Source organism: Marmota monax, unplaced genomic scaffold, assembly GCF_021218885.2.
Source record: "Marmota monax isolate L192 unplaced genomic scaffold, Marmota_monax_Labrador192_F-V1.1 WCK01_AAM20220418_F8-fsc00095, whole genome shotgun sequence".
NCBI classification, from domain to species: domain Eukaryota; kingdom Metazoa; phylum Chordata; class Mammalia; order Rodentia; family Sciuridae; genus Marmota; species Marmota monax.
In genome coordinates, this window is record NW_026695244.1 from 1,057,157 (window position 1) to 1,085,039 (window position 27,883).

Genomic DNA, 27,883 nt, shown 5'->3' on the forward strand with positions numbered 1-27,883 from the left:
GATGGGAATCTTTATGTATAACTATAATGTACCAATAAAGGAATATGGAAAGATTTTAAAAAAAAAAGTATGTACTATGAGGATACAGCAGTGAATAAAAGCCTAAATCCTTTCCCTCATGTATCTCACACCATAGTAAGGATAGACAATACACAAAACAAGTAAATTACACAGTAATATGCATGCACTGCTATTTTATAATAATAGGTATACATACAATTAAAAACAGAATCAAAGACTTCTCGTGTTACAGAATGTGGGCCTAAGATCCAATTACTGTTCACCTTACTACAGGAGAGAAGTACTGGAGTCTTAGTACCACTGGGATTCTCTGGAAGGCTGTCACCTTCTTCAGGGTCCTGCCGGCCACTGTAATATAACCCAGGCTGGAAGTCTTCTGTATCCACTAAAAACAGGGAATAATCCTGGCCCGCAGCTACACTCCAGACTCCATTTTCACCATTTACCTAAAATGATCGAAACATACTGTCTGAGATGAAGATAATCAGAGAACCAAAATGTTAGGTTACTTCAGCAGGCATGGCACAAAGTCAGCCATATCTCAGAGGGCAAAACTCACTCAGCAAAGTGTGCAATCAAATACAGAACAAATAAAGAAGTAGAAAGAAATCCCAAGTTTAGCTTTTTCATTTAGAACTGGATTATTTTTATAAAAATCCAAAAACTGGTATCTAAAAAGGAAAAACCGCAGATCTAATTTTTTGAGTTATTTTTGGAAGCCCCAGCATAATCTGTGTTACAGTCAAGAGGCCCAGAAATGTCTGGAGCCCCACTCTCTAAAAGTAACAGCTAAAATACACCTTTGTCCATCCACATTTAGTTGTGTGCAGAAATATCAAGGTAAAAAGAAAAAAAATTAAGGCTATATTCTCTACTTTCTAATTAAACCTTGGGTGCTAAAACGCAGTTTCCCACTTATAATTTACTACCTTTCTGATATGAATTCACTATGCCAAATCCCAGGATGTTGAAATAGGCAAGACCCCTAGAAGCTCATCTGTGTGAACCTAGACCAGTGGTTTTCAAAGAGTGGTCTTTGTTGTAGCTGCTGCAGCAGCAACAATCACCTGGCAATGGTTAGAAATGCAAATTCTCTGGCCCCAGAGTTACTGAGGGTGGCATCCAAAATTCTGTTTTAACAATACCTCTGGGTAATTCTGACATGTGCAAAAGCTTGAGGACCATTAATTAAACCAATGATTTTCAAAGCTGAGGTTCTGCCTAATGATTCAGGAACTACCATGGAAAGACTGGTGCCAGGGAATTCCCACAAACCTTCAACTAAGGTGGTTCCATCATGATCTGTTTTACATATCAAATTCGTCATAAATTAATTTGAAGAAAGTGTACTGCTGCAGAACTACTTCCCTAAACCTCTAGACCCAGCTTTAGCCTTGATTCCAACCCTGATTAAAAAAAAAAAAAAACCAATCTGTTGATCTTTTGTGTCTATACAGCTTTAGTCTGATTCCTGAACTGACAAAAAAAAAAAAAAAAAAAAAAAGAACAAAATCAAAAGCAAAAACTAACTAAAATCCTAATCCATTAGATCCTTCCTATCTAGATAGGCCCCAAGCACAAGGTGACTGTGCAAGTGGTGATGGGGGTGCATGCGTATCTCCACAACTTCATACCTATCCTTTTCCGCTTTTCAAGCCATTCAAGCCATTCAGTTACCTGACCTCTGGGTGGGTCAGCAAAGAATGAACAGAGATTTTAATAGGAAGAAAAAAATAATCATCTCAGTCTCTAATCAAAACTAATTCAAATCTTACTGTCTTTACTTTTAATTTTCTCAGACTGACTGGAATCACTTCAAAATTCATGTTTACCCTTCCCCAAATTAAAAAAATAAAAAGGTGATGCTATAACTTTTATATATACAGTTAAAGAATTATGAAACTGAATAACAAATTCTACTCTTCTCTGACTCTAAAAATGTTAAACGAATGTTTGATTTCTAGGGTCTCTAATGCTATACTTTAAAACTTTCCTTAGTGTGAATAAGTATATTTTCTATTTTATTTAAATTAAAAAAAAAAAAAGAAACAACAATTTGCTATATTTTTGTGATAACAGAAACTGGATGGCTTACTACTATAATGTCATATACTGAAAATATTTAAGATTAAACTAGACTATCTGTCCTCTGATGCTTTATTATCTTTACTTCCAAGTAAAATTAAGTTCATTGAAAGAAAAGGCAATATGGAAAAGTCTTACTGATGGATACATGGTAAACATTGCATATATGAATTATTGGAATATTTATTAACTATAGTTTAAATTTAAATCATGTTCCTAAAATTGAGCTAACTATCCTTTTTTAAATTTTCTATCACTCTCAATTGAAAGAGGATGCCTTCAGATACCAGAATCAAAATGCATAAAGGAATGAGATCCATATCCCATGCACCTACCTTGCCCCCAACCAAAAAACCAAAACCCTTCTAAAAGAAACTAATATTATTAATGAGAATCTGATATTTCTTCCGAGTGTTAAAAAAGGTTGAAAAACACTATTCCAGATTTATATAAAAGGAACTAGAAGCTACCAAGCTCTTAACAACATTATATAATAAAAACCATTCATAAAACAGTGAAAAAGTGACCTATACTTTTTAGTTTTATTACAGAAACTGAAAAGGCTTTCAAAAGGATTTTACTGCTAAGTATGTTACAAAACACACACACAACACCACAAAATGTTATATGAAAAAGTCAAATTGAAGTGAGAAGTCAAGTAGACATTTTACGAATAAAGCTCAGAAAATATCACAGTCCTAACATTTGTTTTAAAAGAAAGTACTTTTAGTCAGGCATGGTGGCACATGCCTGTAATCACAGTAATTTGGGGAGGATGAGGCTGGAAAATTTCAAATTCGAGACCAGCTTCAACAATTTAGTGAGACCCTTAGCAATTTAGCAAGACTCTGTTTCAAATTAAAAAATAAAAAGGACAGGAGAGGTAGCTAGTGGTAAAGCACTCCTGGTTCCAATTTCTAGTACCAAGAAAAATACAAAATAAAAAAGAACTTTCACTTTTTGATTTTTTTGCCTTAAAAAAGACAAAAGAACTATAAAATATTCAGTGAACAGTTATGGTTAAGAAATTAAAACTAACACATTTGGTAAAGAGTACTTGAATCCAGGGTCATATACATACTAGGAAAGTGTTCTACCATTAAACTACATCCCCAGCTCTTTTTGTTTGTTTTTTGAGTTAGAGTTTCCCAGAGTTGCGCAGACTGGCCTCAAATTTGTGATCCTTATGCCTCAGCCCCCAGAATAGCTGGGATTATAGGCATGTTCCACCATGCCCAAATAAAACATATTTAAAAAGCATATTTAGCTTGAAAAGAAGTGGCTTCGTGTTACTAGAAAAAAAAATTTAAGGATCAAAATAATATTAGGCTACAAATATACAATTCCCCTAATTTTTTTGTAATTAGAAATAACAAACATGAAAGTATTACAATTTAGAAGTCTGAGTAAATTGTTATCAAGCTCAGAAAAGTACCTTTGCAAGACGAGGAACTGTTGTTGGAAAATCGGAATGCCCAAGTTGACCAAAGTTATTGCTACCCCACGAGTAAACCTACCAGAAAAGCAAAAGAATGGAGATAAGAGTTGTGAATCTGATCTTGCATATCAATTTTGAACCTTTCAAATCATTAATATATATCAATAATCATGCATAATTACTCATATTATTCATTCACTCTTTAAAATAACAGGTATTTTAAAGTAACATTAGAAGTTACTTGCAAAGAAAGTGATAAAAAAAAATAAAGGTAAATGCTCTGCAGAAGGGAAACTATGGAATGACCAGAAAGCTTTTGGTATATGAAGTTCAGTGTCACTATAGGAAAAACAAAAGTATCTGTGCTCTACCAGAGACAGCTGAAAACTGGATCACAAAGATTATGTTAAATGAAAATGGTTTTTGTTTATAGTGATCATGTAAATAATTCATAGTCCTTGTATAAGACTGTGATGATAGTTCCAAAAAGGAAAACATTTATGAATTAGCCATTTAAAGACAATTACTAGTGTGTTTTGAGAACATATATTCTTCCAGAAATTGTTAGGTATGTGAAATTTAAAATAAAAATCAAATATTTAAAGAGTTTAGGACAACCTGCTATCAGATCCCCTCTTGCCCTGTGAGAGTTCTCTTTTCTTCTCATTTGAATAAATCCTACTCCTTTCAAAATAGGAAGGCGGGAGGGGGGGTAGCTAGAGTCCTTCACTGGCTTCTTAAAAAGATAAGAGAATTGGTTAAGAAGCCATTATCTGAATATATTTAAGAATAACTTAAAACAACTTATTTTCTTAGAAAGGTTTATAGTGTCAGAAATCACTTTCAGGTCCCATGATTTCAAAAGAAAAATGCCCTTTTTTGTGTATTACTATGGATTCTCTTCATCAAAGAACAAATCAACAATATAAAACAACATTAAATAAATAAAGCTTCTTGGTAAGATAGACCAGTGCTAAATGCAAGCTCTACTATCTGGCAATTTTAATTTAAGAATATCTTAAGCTACAAAATTTCTCTTAGCTTACTTTCTTCCTGTGTAAAATGGAAATAGCACCATGTAACACATTCAAAAGTTTAAATGAGATGTGACATTTTTGCCTGACAGAGCAGGTACTCAATAAACCATATTTGCTGTATGTGGAATGGAAATAAGATCAGCATTTAAATGGTCTATCTTTTACCTGGGATTTGGCAGTAAGTGCAAGAGAATGGTAACCACCTGCCTCCAGGTGGATCACTTCTTTACCATCCAGACACTTTACACACAATGGCTGAAGCCTTAAAGATAAACACACACGTTACAAAATCAATGTATTCTCAGCAAGAATTATGATCCTGCTCAAATTATAGGGGCTTTTCAGTAAAAATGAACATTAAAATAACAATAACACATATATGTTCACACTACTTCAAATTTTATAAATAATTTTAGAAGGTTTTTAATTCAATTTTTTCTATTGAACACTAATGAACCCCCATAAGTCAGAATCTTTTAAGAACCACAGAACTACAAATGATTCATTATAGCAGAGGGTATACTAAGGACACAGTAGAACATAACTATAGAAGTGAGTGAGTTAAATTTTTTTTTTTTTAATTTCATAGTATCCTTCACTCTGCTAAGAACAGACATTTATATCAACCCATTGTTTTAGACAATCATTCCATTTACACATCTTCAAGCTTCACAAATATATACTTTTTAATATAAGTATTTCTATACTTATATTAAACATTTCTATACTTATTTTTCCCTGATGTACGCATAGTTTAGTGTTTCAGTTATAGTTCTTTTGACAGTGGCAGAGAGACATCTTTTGGATAAAATAACCTTGGTATTACTGCAAAAGTTAAAAATTTTAACTATTAAATTATGCAATGAAATATCATCTTATCTTTAACATTGCTTTTTTTTTTAATTCCAAGATCAACATACATCAAAGGAGACATGGAAAAGTATACAATGAATACTTAAGTCCTTATTATTAGAAGCAAATTCAAGGCTAAAGTGACAGTTTTGTTTGTTTGTTTTGTTTTCTAGCAGAGTTAATGGTACATTATAACCTGGATCTAGAGGGACCGGATTTCCTCTAAGAGGAAATGGACATGTAGAGACATTCATACTCGGGCAGTTATTTGTTTAATCCAACTTTTATCAGTAAATGCTTGTTGCACTTACCTAGGCAGAACATCGCCATGCCCCAACTGCCCTTCCTTTCCTTTCCCCCAGGTCCACACCTCTGTTCTCAGAGAAGGCAGAAGGGCATCTGCTTCTCCACTATATGTGGGAGTCAGAACCACTGTCCTGGTTTTCACCCGTGCAGCTTTTCTTAAGAGCCTGGGGGAAACTAAAAAGAAACCAGAGATAAGATAAAGGAGCAGAGAGCCAGGGAAAAGATACAGTTTTCATAGAGTATCGTAATTTAAGTATACATAATTTTGAGATCTCTTTGACCCACAGATGTGGAATATTTATTTTGCCATGTCACTAACACACTTCCATGCTAAGGTCAAATTTTACTTAGTAATCTAAAGCATACCTAGAAAATTTTTATTTTTCCTGTCTCTTTAAAAATTATCTATGGAGCTGGGTGTGGTGGTGTATGCCGATAATCCTAGGGGTTTAAAAATTGAGAATTTTTCAAATAAATACATTAACATGGTATTTTTAAGGATATTTTGATAGGTTCTCTGAAAAAAGGGGGATTTAATAGTCATGTACATTTGTAATAAAGGACTTATTTACTTACTTATTTATTTTGCAGTGCTGAGAATTTTGAACCCAGTGCCTCACACATGCGGGGCAAGTGCACTTCCACTGAACTACATCCCCAGTCCCCTAAAGGACTTATTTTAGATAAAAAAATTTCAAAATTTGTATGGTAGGAAAAGGCTTATAAAATGTTAGTATTAAAAGCTTTTGCATTTTGCCTATATATTTCAAATTATTTTATAGAGAAATAATCTTTTGAAAGGATGCTGCCATCTTTGTAGTATTCAAAATTATTACAAACATACACCACACTATGTAAATCTTACATACCAATGTGGTTGCAAGACAAATTTTGAAGAAAATCATCAAAATGTCACTAAGTGCAGACCTATTCACTCATGAACTTAGTCATTAACTTGTGGGCCACCACAAAGTGATCATCATTTCTTACATTCTTTTCTGGTTAATGTACAATTTGTAAGCATAGAGACCCAAATAAACTACTTGAAGCTTCTTCAAAGATGTAATGCAGATTTTTTTTTTTTTTTTTTTTTTTTGGTACTGGGGATTGAACCCTGTGGCAGGGTCTCTGTCCATCTTCAAAGTCAGTAATATCGGGATGAGAGTTCACACTGTCCTTTCTCTTGCTTTCTTCCTATTCCTCTTTTATTGAACCCAGGGACGCTTAACCAATGAGCCACATCCCCAGCCCTTTACATTTTTGATTTTGAGACAGTGTCTTGCTTCAAAAGTTGCTTAAAGCCTCACTTAATTACTGAGGCTGGTCTTGACCTTGTGATCCTCCTGCCTCAGCTTCCTGATTTGCTGGGATTATCGGCATGAGCCATCACACCCAGCTCCACAGATAATTTTTAAAGAGAGAGGAAAAATAAACTTTTTCTAGGTATACTTTAGATTACTAAGTAAAATTTGACCTTAGCATGGAAGTGTGTTAGTGACATAACAAAATGAATATTCCACATCTGTGGGTCAAAGAGATCTCAAAATTATGTATACTTAAAAAGCTAAAGGACATTTAAGATGAAAAAATTTCAATTCTTCTTCAGACTTAATAGAACCCAAGGGCTTTCTTATATATCATATATATATCATATATAAAAATCTAGTGGCAATGAGAATCAGGAGATCGGATAAGAGAAGTACACGGTGGCACAAGAAACTGTGGGAAATAGATCTGTAGGGAACAGGGAACAGGGCCATAAGAGGTAAATTTTAGTCAGGCTAGGATTTCTAATTTTGGAGCTCTACACAAAATGGTATAAATCAGGGGTTGGTAAATTATAGATCATAGATCAAATAAGGCCCACTGTCTGTCTTTTTAATAAAATTTTATTGAAATACGCACTTCATTCATTTATAGACTGTCTGCAGTAGCATTTATGTTACAACAGCATAAATGAGCAGTTATCACAGACTGTGTAATCTACAAATCATATTTTTCTTTGGCTCTTTACAGAAACAATTTGACAACTTCTGGTCTGACCTCATACTTTTCAAATACTAATGTCACACTAGTCACCTCAGTACCTTGTTATAATGCATGTTTTGATTCAGTAAGTTTGGGGAGAAGTCTGAGATTCTTCCTTTCTACCAAGTTCCCAGATAATGCTAATGCTATTAGTCTGCAGACCATTTCAAGGAAGCAAAAGTCTACTTGGCTGAGATTACAAAACTGATTCGAAAATGCAAAAGAACCCCAACTGTGTAATATTCTAAATACTCTGTAACCACATTACTAATGGTTACAGAAATGAAGTTTTCTCTTATTGAAGCTTAAAAATTCACTTACCCAATGCTCTTATCTACAAACTCATTGATTTAGAGTAGAGGTCCCAATAAGGAAATAAGGCTACTGCCACATTCCAGAACAAATAAGATTCATAACAAGGTTCATAAGCAGAAGCAGACATCAAGAAAAAATTATGTTCTATAGTTATTTCTAAAGCAAAACATATATGTGACCCTTTTTTTAAAGCCACCATTTTAATAAAACTATATAAAGTTTTGAGTATGTCAGCTCCATAATCAGAAAACCTAATTTATTATAATATAGCATACAGTACTGATAACATCTACAGTTCACCAGAAGTCAGTTCACAAAGCTGGTTATTTCCTTACCTTGTGACAGTAATCCAGGGAGGGAGAGTCTTCGACTGCCTCCCTCTGATTCTTCTTCCCTGATATCCACAAGACTTGAACTTTTCTTTCCTTGCATTGATTCCTGTTTAACCTGTTCTTCTCTGCTGTCTTTCAGACCTTCTGGGCCTATGGAACTACTGCCTGCCTGCGTTCCAGTTTCACAAGGGGCTGTACTATAAAAGTTCATAACTTTCTTAAGAGACAAGGCCCCAGCCTCATAGGTAGCAGCCACTCTCACACCAACAGCAGATGCACAAGAGACCACCAGGCTGTTGAGGGCTGAGGTGCTTGTGGTTGGTGGGCTGTGAAGATTAGGAACTGCTTCTTCTACAAGAGGCTAAAATACACACACATTAAAAAAAAAACATAAAAATATAATCCTTTATAAGACAAATAATCAATAAAGAAAATTTAGCCATCACTATTTGCATATAAAAATTTTAAACAAGAGAAGTCTTCATCTCCAACTTAAAAGTATCCCCTCTTGATCACAGTTAACCTATTAGATGGACACAAAATACAGTTTCTTATCTGAAGTACTTCCTTCTGTCTGGGTGTTGTGTTTTCTCATGACATTTAAAAATAAGCTGTAACTGTTTTCATAAAATCAAGCAAAGGAAAAGAGGAGAGGAGAAGGAAAGATACAAAAAACTCTGCTTTAATATAAGGTACACTGATACAGCCTGGATATAAGGTGGAAAAAAATCCAAGCTTTACTACTGATCACTTTTAGGAAAACTTGCAGATTGCTACTCAGAAATAGCAGAAAAAATTAGATTTTAAGAACATTTTATAAATGGAAATTTAGATATGGGATATAAAAACAGAAAAATAAGTTAGGCCTCTGATCTAACATCCTCAGAATTATGTTAAGGCTTTCTGCTTCTTTATCAATGAGTTATTTTCCATGACCCAGTAGCTAGACAAGTTGCAGGATTACCTTTGCTCTTGTTACCATAGAGAGCGAAAATGATACGTTAATAATTAAACACCTGGAACCAATGTCCTTAATGTGATTCACAGATATATTAAAAAGTCAAACCAAAGTTTTCTACTATCTTAGTAAAAAAATGAGCTGAAACTTACTCTAAGCTAATAAACACCATTGTTCACTAAAAAGAAGAGTCATTAAATATACCTAGTTAATACAAAAAAGCTTTTTGGCATATAAGCATAATTATAATGAAAAAAATCATTTCTTATTCTACCCTAAGATCCCAAAGGATAGCCACACATTCCTTAATTTGTCCTGAATTAAAAAACAAACCAGGGCTAGGGGGTATAGCTCAGCAGCAGAATGCATGCTCAGCCCAAGTGCCCAAGGTTCAATCCCTACCACCAAACCAAACCAAAACAACAAAATAAAATATATATAGTAGTTCACTTTGGCTTCTGATTTTCTTAAATAATTCCTGGTTCCTGGTATAGTTTCTGAAGTGTAGCAGGTACTCAATATGTTTTATTGAATTAAATATTAAATTCAGGAGAGCTATTTCTACACAAAGTGAGTAGTCTGTAATAAGTCAATGAAATAAAAAATATACCAATCATATGAAACGAAAGATAAATAAAAACCCTGTTACTTCTTTGGTAATAGAATTCTCATAACTTAGCTGGGCATGTGGTGCATGCCTGTAATTTCACAATTTGGGAGGCTGAGGCAGGAGGATCATAAATTCAAACCCAGTCTCAGCAACTTAGTGAGGCCCTAAGCAACTCATTGAGATCCTATCTCTAATAAACTATAAAAAAAGGCTGGGGATGTGGCTTGGTGGGTAAGCATCACTGGGTTTAATCTCTAATACAAATATGTGTGTGTGTGTGTGTGTATTTTTTTTTTTTTACCTCATAATTTGCTCAGAAGAACCAACCTCAATATTCCACCCTTTATGAAGGTTCATTACAGAAGTAGTGATATACTTAGGGGTGGCTATTAAGGTGTTCTTACCACTAGGTAGTGGAAAAGTAACAAAAGGCTATCTATTGGACTGGGGGTGTAGCCCTGAGTTACCGCAATTGCCTAGTGTATATGAGGTCCTGGGTTCAATCCTCAGCACTGCCAAAGAAAACATACATGAAAAACAAATAAACAAAATATCTGTACCTTATATAAACATTAAATTATTATTCTAATTCAGTCTTTCTCTTTAATTACATTGGAGAATATAGTAAGTGAATAAATAAAACAAAAACAAGACAGAAAAAATACAAAACCAGCAATTTTGATGAAAGACAATTTTAGGAGTACTGGTCAACCAATAACATTTTGGTTTACTTCACATAAATGGGAAACACTTTCAGTTATATCTGGCCAGAGGAGAAAAATCTTGTCCCAAGCCTCAATTTCTAAGTTGAATATATGACTGAAATGCTGTTTATGAAGAATGAATTAAACTTAATAGGAACACACATTACCAAAACTAGCCCAAGTGACAAAAACTTTCCATATTTAACAAAGTAAGTCTAAAGTAAAATGCAATTTCATTGATGGCAATTTAATAATTAAATAAGCTATATATAACAAACTAAACTTTAGTAAATTAAAGGAATGACTTTTTTTTAATCACACTTTTTTTTATAAGCATGTGCAGTCTAAGAATGTTATTTTGATTTTTGTTTTGTTTTTGGCAATACTGGGAATTGAACTCATAGCCTCACACATGCTAAGCAAGCACTCTACCACTGAGCTATAGCCTTCCGGCCATTTTTATTTTATTTTTACACAAGGTCACCTTGCTAAATTGCCCAGGATAGCCTCAAACTTGCAATCCTCCTACCTCAGCCTCTTGAGTAGCTGGGACTAGAGTTAATATTAGAAAACAGCTATTATTGGATACCCACCAACAGATGAATGGATGAAGAAACTGTGGCATATATACACATTGGAATATTACTCGGCCATAAAGAAGAATGACTTTATGGTATACACCAGTAAATGAATGGATCTGGAGACTATCAGCTAAGTGAAATAAGACAATCCCCATAAAACCAAAGGTTGAATGTTCTCTTTAATATGTGGATGCTAACCCACAACAAGGGTTGGAAGGAATAGAAGCTTAGCAGATTAGACAAAGGGGAATGTAGGGAAAGGAAGGGGGATAGGAATAGGAAAGACAGTGGAATGAATCTGACATAACTTTCCTATGTACATGTATGAATATACCACAGTGAATCTTACCTATACATCCACAAGACTGGGATCCTAATTAGAATAAGATATATTCCATGTTTGTATAAATACATCAAAATAGATTCTATTGTCCTGTCTAACTAAAAAGAATTTTAAAAGTGCCAAATAAAAGTTGAAAAAACCCAGCTATTATTAACTTTACAAATGAAATATCAACATGGTTTCATGAATGGATTGTGAAATAAAGATTATTTCTAAAAATACCTCCATGCTCTCATTCTGACAGAGTAACAATAGCAATAAAGAATCAAGAGACTATATGGTTTTTAAAGCATGAAAAAAATACCACATGGCAGATCTTCTATGACTAGATGTTTTTTTAATTTTAGTTTCTTAATTTTAGGGTTTTGGTAAAAGCAAAATCAAAAGGCTACACCTAAGTAAAAAGCAGAAATTATCCTTTTAGAAAAATTAGTTTTAAGCAGGGAGACTCAAACTTTATTGCAAGGTACAGGTAAAAGCTTTTGTTCATCTTGCCACAAGTATTCAAAATGAGAATGATTTTAACAAGATAAGAAAACATTACCTCCCAACCAAATAAAGTTCAGTAAGGACCACAGCTATAACTGATAAAAACGCAACAGAATGCCTTTCAGTGTCTTTCTGCCTACAACTGAAGGATCTGCCACCCTGAAACCTTCCCTGTTAGGAAGTAAAGGACTTTCCAAAACAGAACTCAGAACATTCTGTGCATATGTGATTATATTAGACTAAACTATTCAGGGATCCACCAAAATTCAGTACCTTAGCCATGCTAGGGGGTCATTAATGAGGGGGGAAAAAAAAGGAGGGTACTACTTCCAAAATAGGCCCAGCAAGACATTTTTCAACATGATAAAGAGCCAGAATGTGAACACAGTGATTTTTAATTAATATAGGTTCTTTTCTCTAGGCTCACCTAACAAAACAGAAATATAGTCAAACGTACAAACTAAAACACACCACAGAATCTTAGCATTTCCAAGTTTCTAAAGCAAAGTGCATACAGTTCAACTCTAATAATACCCTGAGGCTATGAAATTTAGCAAGTACCTGAGGTGGCATTGACTTTTCACCATTCTTTGAATCCTCCCTTACTGAATGATCTGACAGTTTCTGCAAGTATTCATTTACTGCCTGGGTGTCAGGGTATGATGGTATGCTTCTGGCAGAAGAAATTTCAGTTGTTCCCTCGATGTTTTGTTGGGAGGAAGTAGTATCACCACTTGTGGTGGGGGCGCTTTCAATGTTCAATTCGGAGGCAAGCGGCAGTCCAGCTTCTACAAGCGTGTTCTCAAACACTTCTCCCTGACTGTCAAGGGTCTCAGCAGAGGGGCTGATGGCAGAGCTGGCGTGGTTTTCTGCCTGGGATTCTGATAGTGTCACACCTAAAGGGCAACAGTGACTGTCTGAGATAATCACATGGTCCTCTTTGTCAGTCATGGTAATGAGGAGCTGGCTGCACTGGTTGCATCTCTCGGGGACTGGCTTCAGGTCCTGGGAAGGGAGGCATTGCACAAGTGCTAGGCTGTGGAAAGCACCACAGGCGACTTGTAGCACTACGCGCCCAGCAAGATGTTCCACCTTTTGTGGCTTTGTCACTGGGAAGGTAGTGGTCATGAGACCCAACTGACAACCGGTACCCCATGCCCAAATCTCTCTGCTTATTGACAATGCCAGAGTGTGCTCCTCGCCACATGCCAACTGCAAAATCCTGACTGCCAACAAAGGGCTGTTCTCAGAATCAGAAATGCTGACAGGATTCGGTTCTGGCACGTACTGCTGGTTAGCTACTGCACACTGACCCGCAGAGTTCTCCCCCCACATGTACACTATGCCACTTTCTGTCACTGCTCCGCTGTGGAAGCTCCCTGTTGCCACAGTAACAACATGTTGCCCAACCAGGGCATTTTCTAGAATGGGACTATCTGGACAAATTTCTGCTGATTCGCTTCTCCAAGGAAGAGTCCCAAAGCTGTAGACCTCACCATCTGAAGGTTTAAAAAAAAGAAAAAGAGAAGGTTAATGAATTAACTAAAAATTTTATCAGCAAACTTCTAGCACTATGCCCCCAGATTTAACAAAACAGAATTTTAAAAAATTCTTTCCAAAGGACGGTTGTAGCGATTTGATTCAAACACACAGTATTTCACACTTATTTGTCTTTTAATAAATAACATAACTTTTTAAATATTTATTTATTTTTTTTAGTTATAGGTGGATACAATATCTTTATTTTATTTTTTATGTGGTGCTGAGGATCGAACCGAGTGCCTCACGCATGCGAGGCAAGCACTTTTCCTCTGAGCCACAATCCAAGCCCCAACAAATAACATAACTTTTAACAAATAAACATTCTATACTATAATGAGAATTTACAAACCGCAGCAGGTTACTTTGAGTCAAAGGGTATTATTACTCTTTCCTTCAGCCCCATCCTAAAACTCCCAGCATGAATCTACTACTAAACTCTAGCTAGTGTAACAGTCTACTGGAGAAGCAGATACCAAATACTCAGAAAAAAGTAACCATAGGATAAAGTAAGCAGAAGATAATAAAATAGACACATTTGCTAATGTCTAGAAGTTGGAGCAACAGAAAATCATACAATGGCATAAAAATAAAGATTCATTTGGACCCAGACTAGGAAAGTGGCTTTATGCCTCTAGGTTATACAGAAAGAACCAGTATCAACAAGACATGTAAGTCACATAAAATGTAATTTTTAGATGTTCCATATATATATACTGTATACTAGATACTAGAGAGCCTTTCTAAGATAAGATTTACTTAAAAAGCAAATCATCACAACAAAATAAACATAGCAGAAAGCAAATGAAACTAACAAATGACTAGCTAACTTTAGAACTAAAATGAAAGGCAGTGAGATATACACAAAATTATAACTTATATGTATCCAGGTAGCTATAAGTCTTAATTTTATTGCTATATTGTAGGAGTTTGGGAGCATGTACATATGACCCAGGCTGGCTAAAAATTCAAGTGTAACAAAGACTTGACCTTAAGTTTTAAAAAATATTGAATCAAATTTACTATTCCTTCTTTTCTATATGAACAGAAACTTATCCATATTTTTTGATTAATGAAGAAATAAGTACTATTTTCCCCTCAAGGCAGCAATTAAGTTGATAATTGAAAAAATGCAAACTTTATCTCTGTCCTATTGTGTGTGGCATATATAGCTACACACGCCAACTCATCACAATAGTTATATAGGGAAGAACACAATAGTGGCTAGAGGGGATATAGGAACTTTTATTAAGAAATTTATGCTTGGATAAAGAATAAATGGGGGGGCTGGGGTTGTGGCTCAGTGGTAGAGCACTTGTCTAGTGCATTTGAGGCACTAGATTCAATCCTCAGTACCACATAAAAATAAATAAATAAAAAATAAAGTCATTGTGCAGGGCTAGGGATATAGCTCAGTTGGTAGAGTGCTTGCCTCACGTGTGCAAGGCCCTGGGTTCAATCCCCAGCACCACAAAAAAATAAAAAATAAAAAAAGTCATTGTGTCCATCTATAACTAAAAAGAATATTAAAAAAAAAAAAAAAGAAGAAGAATGGAAAAGTAAGCTCACTGATTAAGACTTTTTAAACTTTTCTCCCAAGGAATAAAACAACAGTCACTCACTCTTTCAAGTAACATTATTCCACTAGCAAGAGCAACATTGCAAATAAATGGATATGTAACTTCCCCACCACTTTATTTTTACCCTGAAATACATAATAATGGAGTATCAATGAATTATGAGCTAACAGTCAAATTTAATACAGACAAAGAATCTTGAATCATTTTAGCATTCAATCAGAACCATTCATTTTCTCACCTGAAAAGGATAACATTAGAGATCTTTGTGCTAAAATATGCTCACATTGTGTGAAATGAGGTTTTTTTACTTTGTTTTTTCTGGAGCGTAGGCATCTTTGAGGATACTGCTTTAAACACGAACAATAATAGGACATTTATATATATTTCAAGTTATCCCTCAATTGTCCCAGCTTTTACTGAAGATTTCCAAATATCTTAATGAACATATTCCAACTTTTCATTCAAAACAACAGTATTCTACTTTTATGAGCTTGAGAACTCCAAAGTCAGACTTAAGCTTTATTTCCTAGAGTTTATCTTCCCTTAGTTCCTAGAAGGAAAATACCAAAGCAGCATTTAATATTTAATAAATGTTTATACAGCAAAATGTATGAATTAGTGAAATCAGTGGCAATCCTGGCCCAAATCAAATTTGCCATGATTGAGTTGATAAACTGACATCAAGATTAAAGGCAACTCTCAAAGCTCACACCTATAATCCCAGCAACTTGGGAGACTAAGGCAGGAGGATCAGAAATTCAAGGCCAGTTTTAGCAATTTAGCAAGATCCTGTCTCAAAATGAAAAATAAAAAGGTCTGGAGAATGTAGCTTAGTGGTAGAGAACCCCTGAGTTCAATCCTCATTGGAGGCAGGGGACTAAAGACAACTCTACATTAGCACGTTTCTATTTTAGATGCACAAGTTTTTATGTGCTCTTATGAGCTGCTACTTATGCCTGAGAAAAACTGTACTGATACAATACAGTCCAGTGACTTAAAAACTAGGCTTTGAGGGGCCAGAAACAGTGGTGCACACCTGTAATCCCACTGGCTCTGGAGGCTGAGGTAGTAGGATCACAAGTTCAAAGCCAGCCTCAGCAACTTATCGAGGCTCTAAGCAACTTGGCAAGGCCCTAAGAAACTAGGCAAGACCCTGTCTCAAAAAATAAAAAATATAAAGGGCTGGGGGTGTTGCTCAGTGGTTATATGCCCCCCCCCCCCGTTCAATCCCCTGTACCAAAACAAAAAAAAAAAATCAGAAATCAGACTGAGTTCCCATCCTGATTCTGACACTTTAAATAGCTATGTATGCTAAGGGAAATTATTTAACTTCCCTGACCTTCAGTTTATTTATTATGACCTTCATTTTATCTGTAAATAACAAGAGCAGCCACGTCATAAGGTAAAGATTCAAAGATAAAATGTGGAAAATGTTTAGTGTTAATTCTGGCACACAAATGTTTGATAAACATTGACTATTATAAGCAGCAAAGTTCACTGAGAACCCCTAACATTCAATAACTCTCTTACCTGACTTTACACACTCAGGCATTTATTACCATTTTAGTTAGTATTTGTTAAACCATTCTTTTCAATACCTTCAGTCAAAAGAACTCCATGTTTCACTCCAAGGGCTGCTTGAAGAACAGTCTTTCCTCCCCAGCCTGGCAATCTCTCTGGTATGATGGAAAAGGATCCCGCCTGCCAGACATGGACCAGGCCTCTTTCTTTGGATCCTTCTGCTTCTGTTGAACTATAAACATTTGGGGAAAATATATAAATATATATGTATTTTTTTCTTACAATTCAAAACTGTATCTTTTGGTCTTAATACTTTCCATGAAATTATGTCTTTTATCAGGATTCATGGATGATTGGGTCCTAAAAGTTTAATTATTGCCTACATTATGCTTTGGTTCTGATATAAGAGACAAAAAAAAAAAAAAACAACTATTTACATAAAGGCTGGAAGATAATCTAAGCCCACAAATTATTTCTCTCTATCTAAGCAGGAAAGAAAAAAACTGGATATTTTTGGATGTTTTATGATTTGGGAGCATAAAATTTTGAGATTCTAACTTCTCAATACATTAATTAATACCTTGTTTAAATAGTCAAGTTAAAACATACCCACTGGGTTTGTTCCCTAGTACCACATTAAAAAAAAAATTAAATAAACAAAATAAAGGTATTATGACCATCTACAACTAAAAAAAATAAAGTACCCCCAAGACGAAGTCTTATTTTAAAATTAGTTTATAATTGATGAAAAGTTTTGATGAGAAAGATCTGAGAAATAGAAATCCATATTTCACTTTAAGCTGAGTTTAAATCTATAATTTCTGTTTAAGTTTTTAAAATAATTTGAGCCAGGCATGGTGGCACATGCATGTAATCTCAGTGCTTCAGGAGGCTGCGGCAGGAGGATCGAAAGTTCAGAGTCAGCTTCAACAATTTAGCCCTAAGCAACTTAGTGAGACCCTGTCTCAAAATAAAAAATAAAAAGGGATGGGGATGTGGCTCAGTGGTTAAATGCCCCTGTTTTTCAATCCCTGGTATCAAAAATAATGTTTTGATTTGTAATTGATACATAATTGTACATATTTATGGGGTGCAGTGTGACTATTTCAATATGCGTCTACAATGTGTAATGATCAGATAATCAGATCAGGGTAAATGGCATATTTATCATTTCTTTATGTTGGAAACATTCAAAATTCTCTCTACTAGAAATTTTGAAGTATGTAATTAATTGCTGTCATTCATATTTCCCTACAGTGATATACTATCCCCATTAAACCCTCTCTCCATCTCCCCATAACCCCCAAATCCTTTCAAACCTCTGGCAATCACTATTCTATTCTCTATGAAATCAACTTTTCAGCTTCAGCATGTTAAGTAAAAACCTGTGGTATTTACTTTTCTGTGCCTGATTTATTTCACTTAACATAATGTTCTCCAGTTCTCTCCATATTGCTGAAAATGATAAGATTTCAAATTTTCATGGCTGAATTTTTTTTCCATTTTTCTTTTTTTCTTCAGTACTAGGGATTGAACATTGAACCAAGGGCCATTTTACCACTGAGCTACATGCCCAGCCCTTTTTAATGTTTTATTTTGAGATGGGGTCTTGATACGTTGCCCAGCTTAGCCCCAAATTTGTGATCCTCCTGCCTCCGTCTTCCCAGTAGCTAGGATTATAGGAATGCCCACAGTGCCCAGTCATGGCTGAATACATTCTGTTATGCATATATATACCACATTTTCTTTATCCATTCATCTGTTAACAGGCATGTAGGCTGATTCCATATCTTGGCTACTGTGAACAGAGCTGCAATAATCACAGGGTTACAGACATCTCTTCAATATTCTTGTTTCCTTTCCTTTGGAAATATTCGCCCAGTAGTGGAATTTCTGGGTCATATGGTAGTTCTTTTTCTAGTTTTTCAAGACTCTCTATACTATTTTCCATTATTTAGATTTAAGAAAAATTTACAACAGATGCCAATAAAATCTTTCAGGCTTTATTCATTTTCCAGCCTAAGAATTCCATCTAATTTGATGATTTTATTTCAAATAATACAAAACTCACAGCTGAAAAATAATGACTATAATCTAACTGCCACCCCTTCTAGGAAAAGTGTATATTAAGCTATTCTGTTTTCCTTTACAAAGTTTTCCTACATGCCACAATGATAATTTTCCCCCTTTTCCTTTTTACTAGAACACAGGTGCTAAAATTTTAGTGGGGTAAATTTAGTTGATATGTGGAACAATTTTTTTGAATACCTAGAATTTCTCTACTTTTGCTAAACAATACTCCCTTAAATTATTATTGTGTAATACCATGGTTCTATGGAAGAAAAGCCACAAATTTAACCTTCTTTCTAAATATCTTCTATGACTAGTTTTCTAAGGATAAAGTTTGATTAAAATTAGTAAAGATACCTCTGAAAACTTAAAATTATTTGTAAGAAAAAAATGGCTACAAGAGCTTTAAAATAATGAAGTGAAGCTATTTAGTGTCTTTACAAGCATAAGAAACTAGCAACAAAGCTTATTACTAGTCAAATTTTAATATTATTCTCTCTTTACCAATCAACTACAAATGTCACTAACTATTCCCACTTAACAACCATCAACAACCAAAAAAATTAAACTGAAGAAAAGCTACCTGCATAGAATTGTTTATTGTTTTCCTAGAACAATAGAAGAGAAGGAAGAATTGATTTTACCTTCTCTTCTTTGAGTCCATCGGTCAGTGGGAGCACTCCATCACCAAACCATTCCCTCTTCAGAAAGAGTATATCAAGACCTAAATGGGAAAAAAACAGGGTAAACACAAAGAGAGTTAAGAATACTTTGCTATTTTATTCCTCAGACTTGAAAACGGAGGGGGGAGTGCTGCCCACTAACAAGTGTACATTCACTGGGCAATAAATACACAGCAAAACTATTTAAACTATTTCACATCCTGCCTGCCAAAGTCAAATATCTAAACTGAGTCTGCCCACCAAGCTTATAAAAATGCCTGTTGACCTGCCAAATGTAATGTCAAGGAAGAAAAGACTACTACAGTTAAACTGTACTGCTCCAGGCAACTGATTTTTTGTTTGTTTTGTATTATGAAGAAGATGGTTTAACCCCAAAATCAATGTGTTAAATTCAAAAATTACATACATATTAAGGTTACTTTTAAAATGTTTCTGGAAAATATGAAGATTTAAATATCAATTGAGGAAGATTTGTTAAAATCGCCTCAGTAATATATTAGATCCAAATAATTTTATGTATTTCAGTAATGAACAAAAAGTTACATTATTAAAAAAGGAAGTTTTTTCATTTATTGGAACTAGCAGTATTTTTCCCAAATCAATTCCTCAATTCAAAACTAATAACATGCCTCATCTAGAGGGCTAGAAGTTGCTTGAATTTTAAAATAGGTGTTTTAAAATCCACCATTCAGTGGGAAAGAGCCACATCAAAATCACTGTACAGGGGCTGGGGTTGTGGATGCGGGGGTAGAGCACTTGCCTAGCATGTGTGAGGCACTGGGTTCGATTCTCAGCACAGCATATAAATAAATGAACAAAATAAAGGTCCATCAATATCTAAAAAAATTTTTTAAATCACTGTACAAATATCATGACCCACCTGTTTAGAAACTAAGTGTTGAATAAATATTAAGACATTGAAAAATAAAGAAGCTGAAGAAATGCTGAAAGCATTTCAATTCAGATATTTACATTTTTAAGGTTACCAAAGCTCATGAAAATAACAGCAATGAAGCCTTTTTATATGTGGACCACAAAAATACTGGGCACAAATTTGTGATTTTTTTTTTCTGGAAAAGGATATGGTTCACAGTGCACTGGAAACAGCCCATACTGGCAGGGGTAATCTAAGGTCCATCTGTTTACTCCAGGTTACCTGTGAATTCTTACTGTTTTCCATCTGTATATTTAAGGAAATTACTTTCTACCTACTGCTTATTTTAGAAAGATTTTGAATCATTCAAAGTTGGATAAAGGGTACTGTGTAAACAGGAAGTAAATCAGAATAAATTTAATAAATGTTATTGATTTTAAAAATACAAGCATTAAGTGCTACTGCATTTTTTGCATAAATAACTAGCTTTAATAAAATCTACATTTCGTTGTGTACAGTGAAATTTTGAAGCCAGATCTAATCTGTGCTTATCTGTTGCAGATCAAGCAGTTCTATACCTTTGGCTAAATTCCAGCAGTACCCTACGGAAGCCAGAGAACTCCTCTGGGAGGATGCGGAAGTACATAAGCACATCATACTTCTCACAATAGATTCGCTGCATGGAAAATACCTCAAGAATATTGAGAATCTTTTGGTAAAGTGAATAAAATCATCAATATTTATCCTTAGTGTCAGAGTTTTGAATAATTTTTCTATTCTTTTTTTTTTGTTGTTATTTTGGGAGATGCTTACTAGGAATTTTAACCCAGGGGCAATTTTATGCTAAGCTATATCCCTAACCCTTTTTATTTTTTATTTTGAGACAGAGTCTCACTGAGTTGCTTAGACTAGCCTTGAACTTGTGATCCTCCAGTCTGAGCCTCCCAAACTGCTGGGATTACAGGTGAGCACCACTGCACACAGTCAGAGTTTTCTTTAAAAAACAATTACATCTTTATTTATCACCACCCCCCTGTTTCCCTAAACCCAAATTGAATTAAAACTCCATAAACTGCTTTGCAAAGTTTTTGTTGTTCTATTTTACTTATTGTATAGGGTAGACAGAATAATGGTCCCCAAAGATGTCCAGGCCCTGAGACTATTAGGTGACATGGTACTAATCAGCTGACCTTAAGAAAGGGAGATTATTCTGGTATCCAGGTGGACCCAAGGTAATCATAAGAGTTCTTCAAAGTGGAAGAGGGAAGCTGGGTACAGATGTGCCAGCACTATGGTACACTACTGTAATTCCATTTGATAGGTTAAGGCAGAAGGATGGTAAGTTCAAGGCCAGCCTGGACAACTTAGGGTCACCCTGTCTCAAAACAAAAAAGGACTAGGATGTAGCTCAGTGATAGAGTGTCCCTGGGTTCAGTCCCTGGGTTCAATCCCCAGTACTGGGGAAAAAAGAAAAAGAAAGAAATAATATTGGAATATCACAGTTAAATATGAAAAGCTTGTTATAAAGTTTTACTCACATGTGTAAATTTATCAAGACATTCTTTCTCAATTATGCATTCATACAGAAAAGGGAAGTAAACCTAAATTTTTTCTTTTTCTAGTATTTTTAGAATTGCCTCTCCAAGATATCTATAAGATTTTTAATAGCACTTAAGCTTCCTTAATTGCTTTCATTGCTGTATTTTTAAAAGTTTTATAAAATTGTTTAATCATGGGGCTTCCTCTTTAAGGTCCTTACCCTCCATTCTTTGAGGGGAAAGATCTCTGTACTATTGCTTTTCTTCTATTAATAATAACTTTCTTCCATAGACCTGTTTTAGATTAAGCAGCTCTCATAAAGAAGCTGTGTGATGCTATATAAGCATCACTTACTTGGAGTCAGAATACATGGGCTTCTCTTGCCTTTTTACCTCTCCATAGATCAATGGTATCTCCAAAAAGTAAGCAAACTAGACTCTAGCATTCCTTGTAGCTATTAAGTTCTATGAGCCAAAGAACAAAGCTTGATCCACTTTAAAGTATATCACCCTATACTTTAAATTACTATTTCTTCCACAGTAAAATGTAAAGTAATTAAACTCTCAGATGCTCTTTAAAAATAAGAGCAAATAGTTCTTAATGATCAAACTCCATTTTTGGACTCCACTGGATACACATCCTCCTGCTACATATAACAGAAAAAGGAGCTGGTATGTGCTGAGGATATCATTTAATACCATAATCTGGGAGTGCCCTAAAAATTAATCTGGTCTAGATGTGCTAATTATTGAAGAAAGAAGAGCTACAAATCACCTACAGTTCCACAATACCTTAGCCAGAAATCCAAAATCTAAAAACTTTTAAAACTAGATTTTTTCCATAATTCTTTTGGTGAAATAATCTAATCTGACCTGAACCCTCTGACAGCAAAATTTGACCTGAACAAATGTGAAGTAGTCTAGCCTTTATATCTCTCTATCTTGCTGCATAAATATTAACATAATAATAATGTAATAATATTATAGATCCTACACAAAGTATTATATAATATATGGTTTATACACCTTATTCTTAAGAGAAAAAGAAATATAAATTCCAAAACACATCTTGCCCCAAGGGTTTTGAACAAGAGACTTGAATCTTGTATTCTAAAACAACTACCATTTTGGTACATGTCTCCCAACTTTTAACTATTTTTATATTTTCTTCAGTTTATGTATTTTGGGGGGGAGTGGAGTGGCAGGTGGGGGTCTCACTATGTTGCTCAGGCTGGCCTCTAACTCCGGGCCTCAAGTGATCTCCCTGCCTCAGCCTCCACAGTAGCTGGGATTATAAACACAGGGAACCAGTTCTTTCTTGTACTTTTAACATTAACTTCACCTTGAAGAGTACAGGAGGAAGTTGTACTGCTTCCACCAAGATATCCTATCGATGTTTTGATGACTTAATGGCAATGATTTACATTTCTTTTTTTTTTTAATTTTTTTTAGTTGTAGATGGACCCAATACCTTTATTTTAGTTATTTTTATGTGGTGCTGAGGATAGAACCCAGGACCTCACACATGCTCTACCACTGAGCCACAACCCCAGTCCTATGATTAACATTTCTTTGAAAACATTTAAGTCAATTTTATACTGAACATATTCACTTACAGCACACAAATTAATTTTGCAAGGAATATCCTGCCTATAAATACTCCCTTGGCTCATGTTCTCATTGGAGTGAGGAGATCTGGGCTCTTTCATTTCATATAAGTCTGCCAACTTGGTGGAGATGAAAGAGATGAATAAATGACATAAAGGAAGAGGTATCAAGTTTGGGCTCCAGGTTCTAACTTGAACAGCTATATGTTAATGGTTCTTTTTTTTTTTTTTTTTTTTTTGAGTACTGGGAGTTGAACCTATGGCCTCTCATACAAGCTAGGCAAACACTCTACCACTCAGCCACATCCCCTAATCCTTCTAAAATTTTATTTTGAGCAGGGTCTCACTAAATTACCCAGGCTGGCCTGGAACTTGCAATCTTCCTGCCTCGGCCTACTGAGTAGCTAGTATTATAGGTATGTACCACTGCCCCAAGCTTAGTGGTTCTATTTACTGAAATGGGAAAGACTGAGAGAGACAAGATCCTCAAGTGAAATACAAGATTCTGGTAAAATTTTTGTTGTTTTTGTTAAGTTCAAGTTGCCTGTAAAAGTACATGTCAAGGGTGGGGATATAGCTCAGTTGGTAGAGTGCTTGCCTTATATGCACAAGGCCCTGGGTTCAATCCCCAGCACCACCATCAAAAAAAAAAAAAAAGCAAAGAAAGTACTTGTTAAATTAGCAGTTTAATATAAGAACATGGAGTTCAGAAGAAAGACATATGGGAAGACATATGAATAATATCTGAAATCAGCACAATAGGCATCGAGTGTGGGTAAAGAAAAAGGAAAGGCACAGGATCAAGCTGTACAGAGCTCCTACACATACAGCTTGACCAGAGTGGGGACCCAACAAAGATGACTGAGGTCAGAAGTGGTCCGAAAGGAAGGAGAAACACGACCATGTTGTGGGCACATGAAAGCAAAGCAGAGGAGGAGGCCAATTAGGTCAAGGCAGCAGGGGTTCATATGATGAGATCTTAAAAAGTGTCCGCTGCATCTGCCAAAACAGACAGGTATCACTGCTGAGCTTGGTCACAATTTCAGTGGTCTGTTTGGGGAGTGAAAACCACACTGTAAAAAAAGTGAATTTAAACGGGAAATGAAGACCCAAAATAAAGAACTAGAAATGATTCTTTTGAAAAATATTGAAATGGAAAACAAAGGAATGGAGCAGTAGCTGAAGGGGACTGTGAAGATCAAGGGTTTTGTTTCCTTTTGTTTGAAGTGGGGGAGATGAGATAGTTGAACCTGTTTGCACAACACTGGTTATCATCCCAGGGAGATGAGGACAGAGGACAGAACCAAAGTCCCAAAGTGAGAGAGAAAAAAAAATAAAATAAAAATTATATAAAGCAACCAAAAAACAAGAGAATGGCATCCAGAACATGTGTAGAAGAATTCATCTTTCACAAGAGGGTCTATATTTTTTAAAAGAAAAAAGATGATCAGTACAGACAAAGGCAGGATTATGGATTCTAGAGGAGGATGTCCCATATGCTGCTGCTTGTAGATGATTAGGACTTTATGATGTGTGTGTTGTATATTCTATTCTCACTCCTGGCTTTATTCTTTCTGTTTCTTTATTTTACCTTATATTTATACACTTTTGTAAGCTGCCTTAAACTTGGAGGGAACAGGGCAGGATATAGATAAAATGTTTGTGGTAGAGGAATGCATTAGTAGACTATTATCTCAAGTGCAAAAAAGAAAAAATTGTATAGGAATTTCCTGTATTTATCTCTAGTAAACTTTAAAAGAATAAAGACCTTTTTCCTTAATAACTTAGTGACAGATAAATCTGTGGATCATAGTGAAAACTTCAAGTGCTTAAATTTCAACATCTAAATTACATGTATTTTTTTATTATTATATTGCAGGTACTTTGCTAGTCTAAAATTTCTATGGACACAGGGTGCATATCCCAGCTGCTTAGCATGTTTCTAATATAGGAAAGGTACTTAATATCTGTAGACAGACAACATACATGTGTAAATATATGAATTTCTGCCTCAAAGAATTTCCATACTACAATAGTCCCCACCCTTATACACAGGAGATAAAGTTCTAAGTCCCTTAACAGATGCCTGGGACAGTACCAAGCCCTATTATGTTTTTTCTTACATGCATTATCATGCAGTATCAGAGTTAAATTATCCATCCATGTTTTATATCCTGGTATCTCCTTTGTACCACCATTCTTACACTTTGGGGGACATTATTAGTAAAATAAATTACATGAACACAAAATAACAACAACAATAATAACAATACCAGCTACTTAGGAGGCTCAGACAAGATCAAAAGTTTGAAGCCAGCCAGAGCAACCTAGCAAGACCCTGTCTCAAAACAAAAGGAAAAGATCTGGGGCCATGACTCAGTGCTTATCTAGCAATGTATAAAGGCCCTGGTTTCAATCTCCAGCACCACACACACAAAAACAAAATTTCAAGTACCCATTAACATTTTCTTCATAAAGTTTTAGTTGGTCATATTTTATTATAATGTAGTAACCTAGAATTTATATTGTGAATACAGCAAATAATAATTTAAGAGTATCTGGAATGTACACAGGGTAAATGCTTAATAAATGTTTGTCTCAGTCAATATATTTACATCTAGATTAACTCAAACATCTAACTTACAAATAACCTATACAATAACAACTGCTACTTTTTGGACATCCTGCCCTGAAACCTTCACCAAGCACTACAGAAGGTTAAGGAAGATCGCCTATCACTGAAGCCTTGACAAATCAACCACCATGGAAGGTCAAATCCACTTAAAATCCCAGCATTCTCAACAGTAAGTGATGCATAGGGAGCACTGCCTAACTCTAATTCAGGAGCTGACTAGCCTTTAAATTTTCACCCAGATGAAGAACTCAGTAAATTAATGTATTGAATAAATTCAGTAGGCTGATCTAGAAAGCTACTTATTTACAACTTTGTTACCAATAGGATAATGCACTTACTAAGTCATTCATTCATGAAAAATTACTAAAGGTAAGGCAGGCACAGTGGTGCACACCAATAATCCCAACTACTAGGGAGGCTAACACAGGAAGATCGGAAGTTTCAGGCCAGCCTGAAACTTAGCAAGACCCTGTCTCAAAATAAAAATATTAAAAGGGCTGGGGAAGTAGCTCAGTAGAGCACTTGCAAGACCTGGGTATGATCTCTAGTATTGCCAACAACAACAAAACTCCTGAAGCCAAGACACTAAACCTTATTCATTGGTACAGTACGCTGGTACCCATAGTAACCACTTCATACAAGCTGGCTACATTTAAGTGAATACTTGAGTGGGAGACACTGCCCTTAATCTTGAGTTCTATTCTACAAATGCTATAGATTTCTAGAGACTATAATAAAAGTAAACATCAAGATACAAAAGTAAAATATCTTTCATAATACAAATTCTTGTACACAATTTGATAATGGTATTTCCTAACCATGGAGACACTTTTATCTCGTGCTACTTTGCAAATGTTACACAACCCAAGGAAGAATAATATCTTTCTCCCTTTCCCCTTAGTACAGGGAGACAGCTTTTGGTGTGATCAGGGACGTGAAGATATCTCAGTGTTTGTTTATTTATTTATTTATTTGTTTATTTATTTATTTTTGGTGGGGGGATACCAGGGATTGAACTCAGGGGCACTCAACCTCTGAACCACACTCCCAGCCCTTTTTTTAATTTTATTTAGACACAGGGTCTTACTGAGTTACTTAGCACCTCTCTTTTGCTGAGGCTGGCTTTACATTCACAATCCTCCTGCCTCAGCCTCCTGAGCCACTAGGATTACAGGTGTTCCACCACGCCCAGCCTCACAGTGTACTTTTTGATGCCTTGCTAATTTTATACCGAAACCTAATAAATCTGCACTCTTCTGATTATGGGAATCCTCTAAAAGGGAAGAGTATGTAAATGCAGCACGATAAATACCCAGTCATGCTCATTTAGCTTCTTTTGTAACTACTGCATATTTTTAAAATGAATTTTTCAGAATTACTAAAATTCCCATGAAACATTCTGTAATAATGCCATATAATAAGAAGCATAAATTGTTGCAGTACTTGGGAATTTGAAATTCAATTGCTAGAATTATCATACCCATGAGAATAACTAATGCAAACGATCACATGAAATCTGTGGTAATTTCATATCTGAGTTAATCTATATCCAAATTCCTTTTATAGTACTATGATTCAACTTACTCCTCTATACTTTGAGAATTCAAGACCAGTATATGCCTGTATTTCCCAGAATCTCTAGCAGTTTAATTCCCCTGCAGCTTTTTAAAAGGGATCACTCCTCATTTCCTTAAAAAAAAAAAAAAGTGTTTCCCAGGACCCAAAGTCAAACTGCAA

At 35.1% G+C, this 27,883-nt stretch overlaps 1 protein-coding gene and 1 non-coding gene across 8 annotated transcripts in view; one reads left to right on the top strand and one right to left on the bottom strand.

Moving 5' to 3' along the window:
• The window catches only part of Als2 (alsin Rho guanine nucleotide exchange factor ALS2), a 79,947-nt gene that overhangs the window by 48,075 nt on the left and 3,989 nt on the right, over nucleotides 1–27,883 (bottom strand). For 6 of the 7 annotated variants that reach the window (XR_006855820.2, XM_046462970.2, XM_046462968.2 and 3 more), the window contains 8 exons: nucleotides 19,454–19,533; nucleotides 16,817–16,971; nucleotides 12,661–13,598; nucleotides 8,418–8,775; nucleotides 5,745–5,913; nucleotides 4,747–4,843; nucleotides 3,542–3,619; nucleotides 285–467 (listed from right to left, as the gene is read on the bottom strand). Coding sequence is in view for 6 of the 7 variants with exons in the window: in XM_046462970.2 (XP_046318926.1) it covers nucleotides 285–467; nucleotides 3,542–3,619; nucleotides 4,747–4,843; nucleotides 5,745–5,913; nucleotides 8,418–8,775; nucleotides 12,661–13,598; nucleotides 16,817–16,971; nucleotides 19,454–19,473 (1,998 nt within the window). In the remaining variant the exon portion in view is untranslated. Of the gene's footprint in view, nucleotides 1–284; nucleotides 468–3,541; nucleotides 3,620–4,746; nucleotides 4,844–5,744; nucleotides 5,914–8,417; nucleotides 8,776–12,660; nucleotides 13,599–15,456; nucleotides 15,769–16,816; nucleotides 16,972–19,453; nucleotides 19,534–27,883 lie in introns of those variants that run through there. The other variant, XM_058578220.1, reaches the window with a different exon arrangement.
• On the top strand, nucleotides 24,076–24,151 carry Trnai-uau (transfer RNA isoleucine (anticodon UAU)). Its single transcript has one exon. It is a non-coding gene; the product is annotated as a tRNA-Ile (tRNA).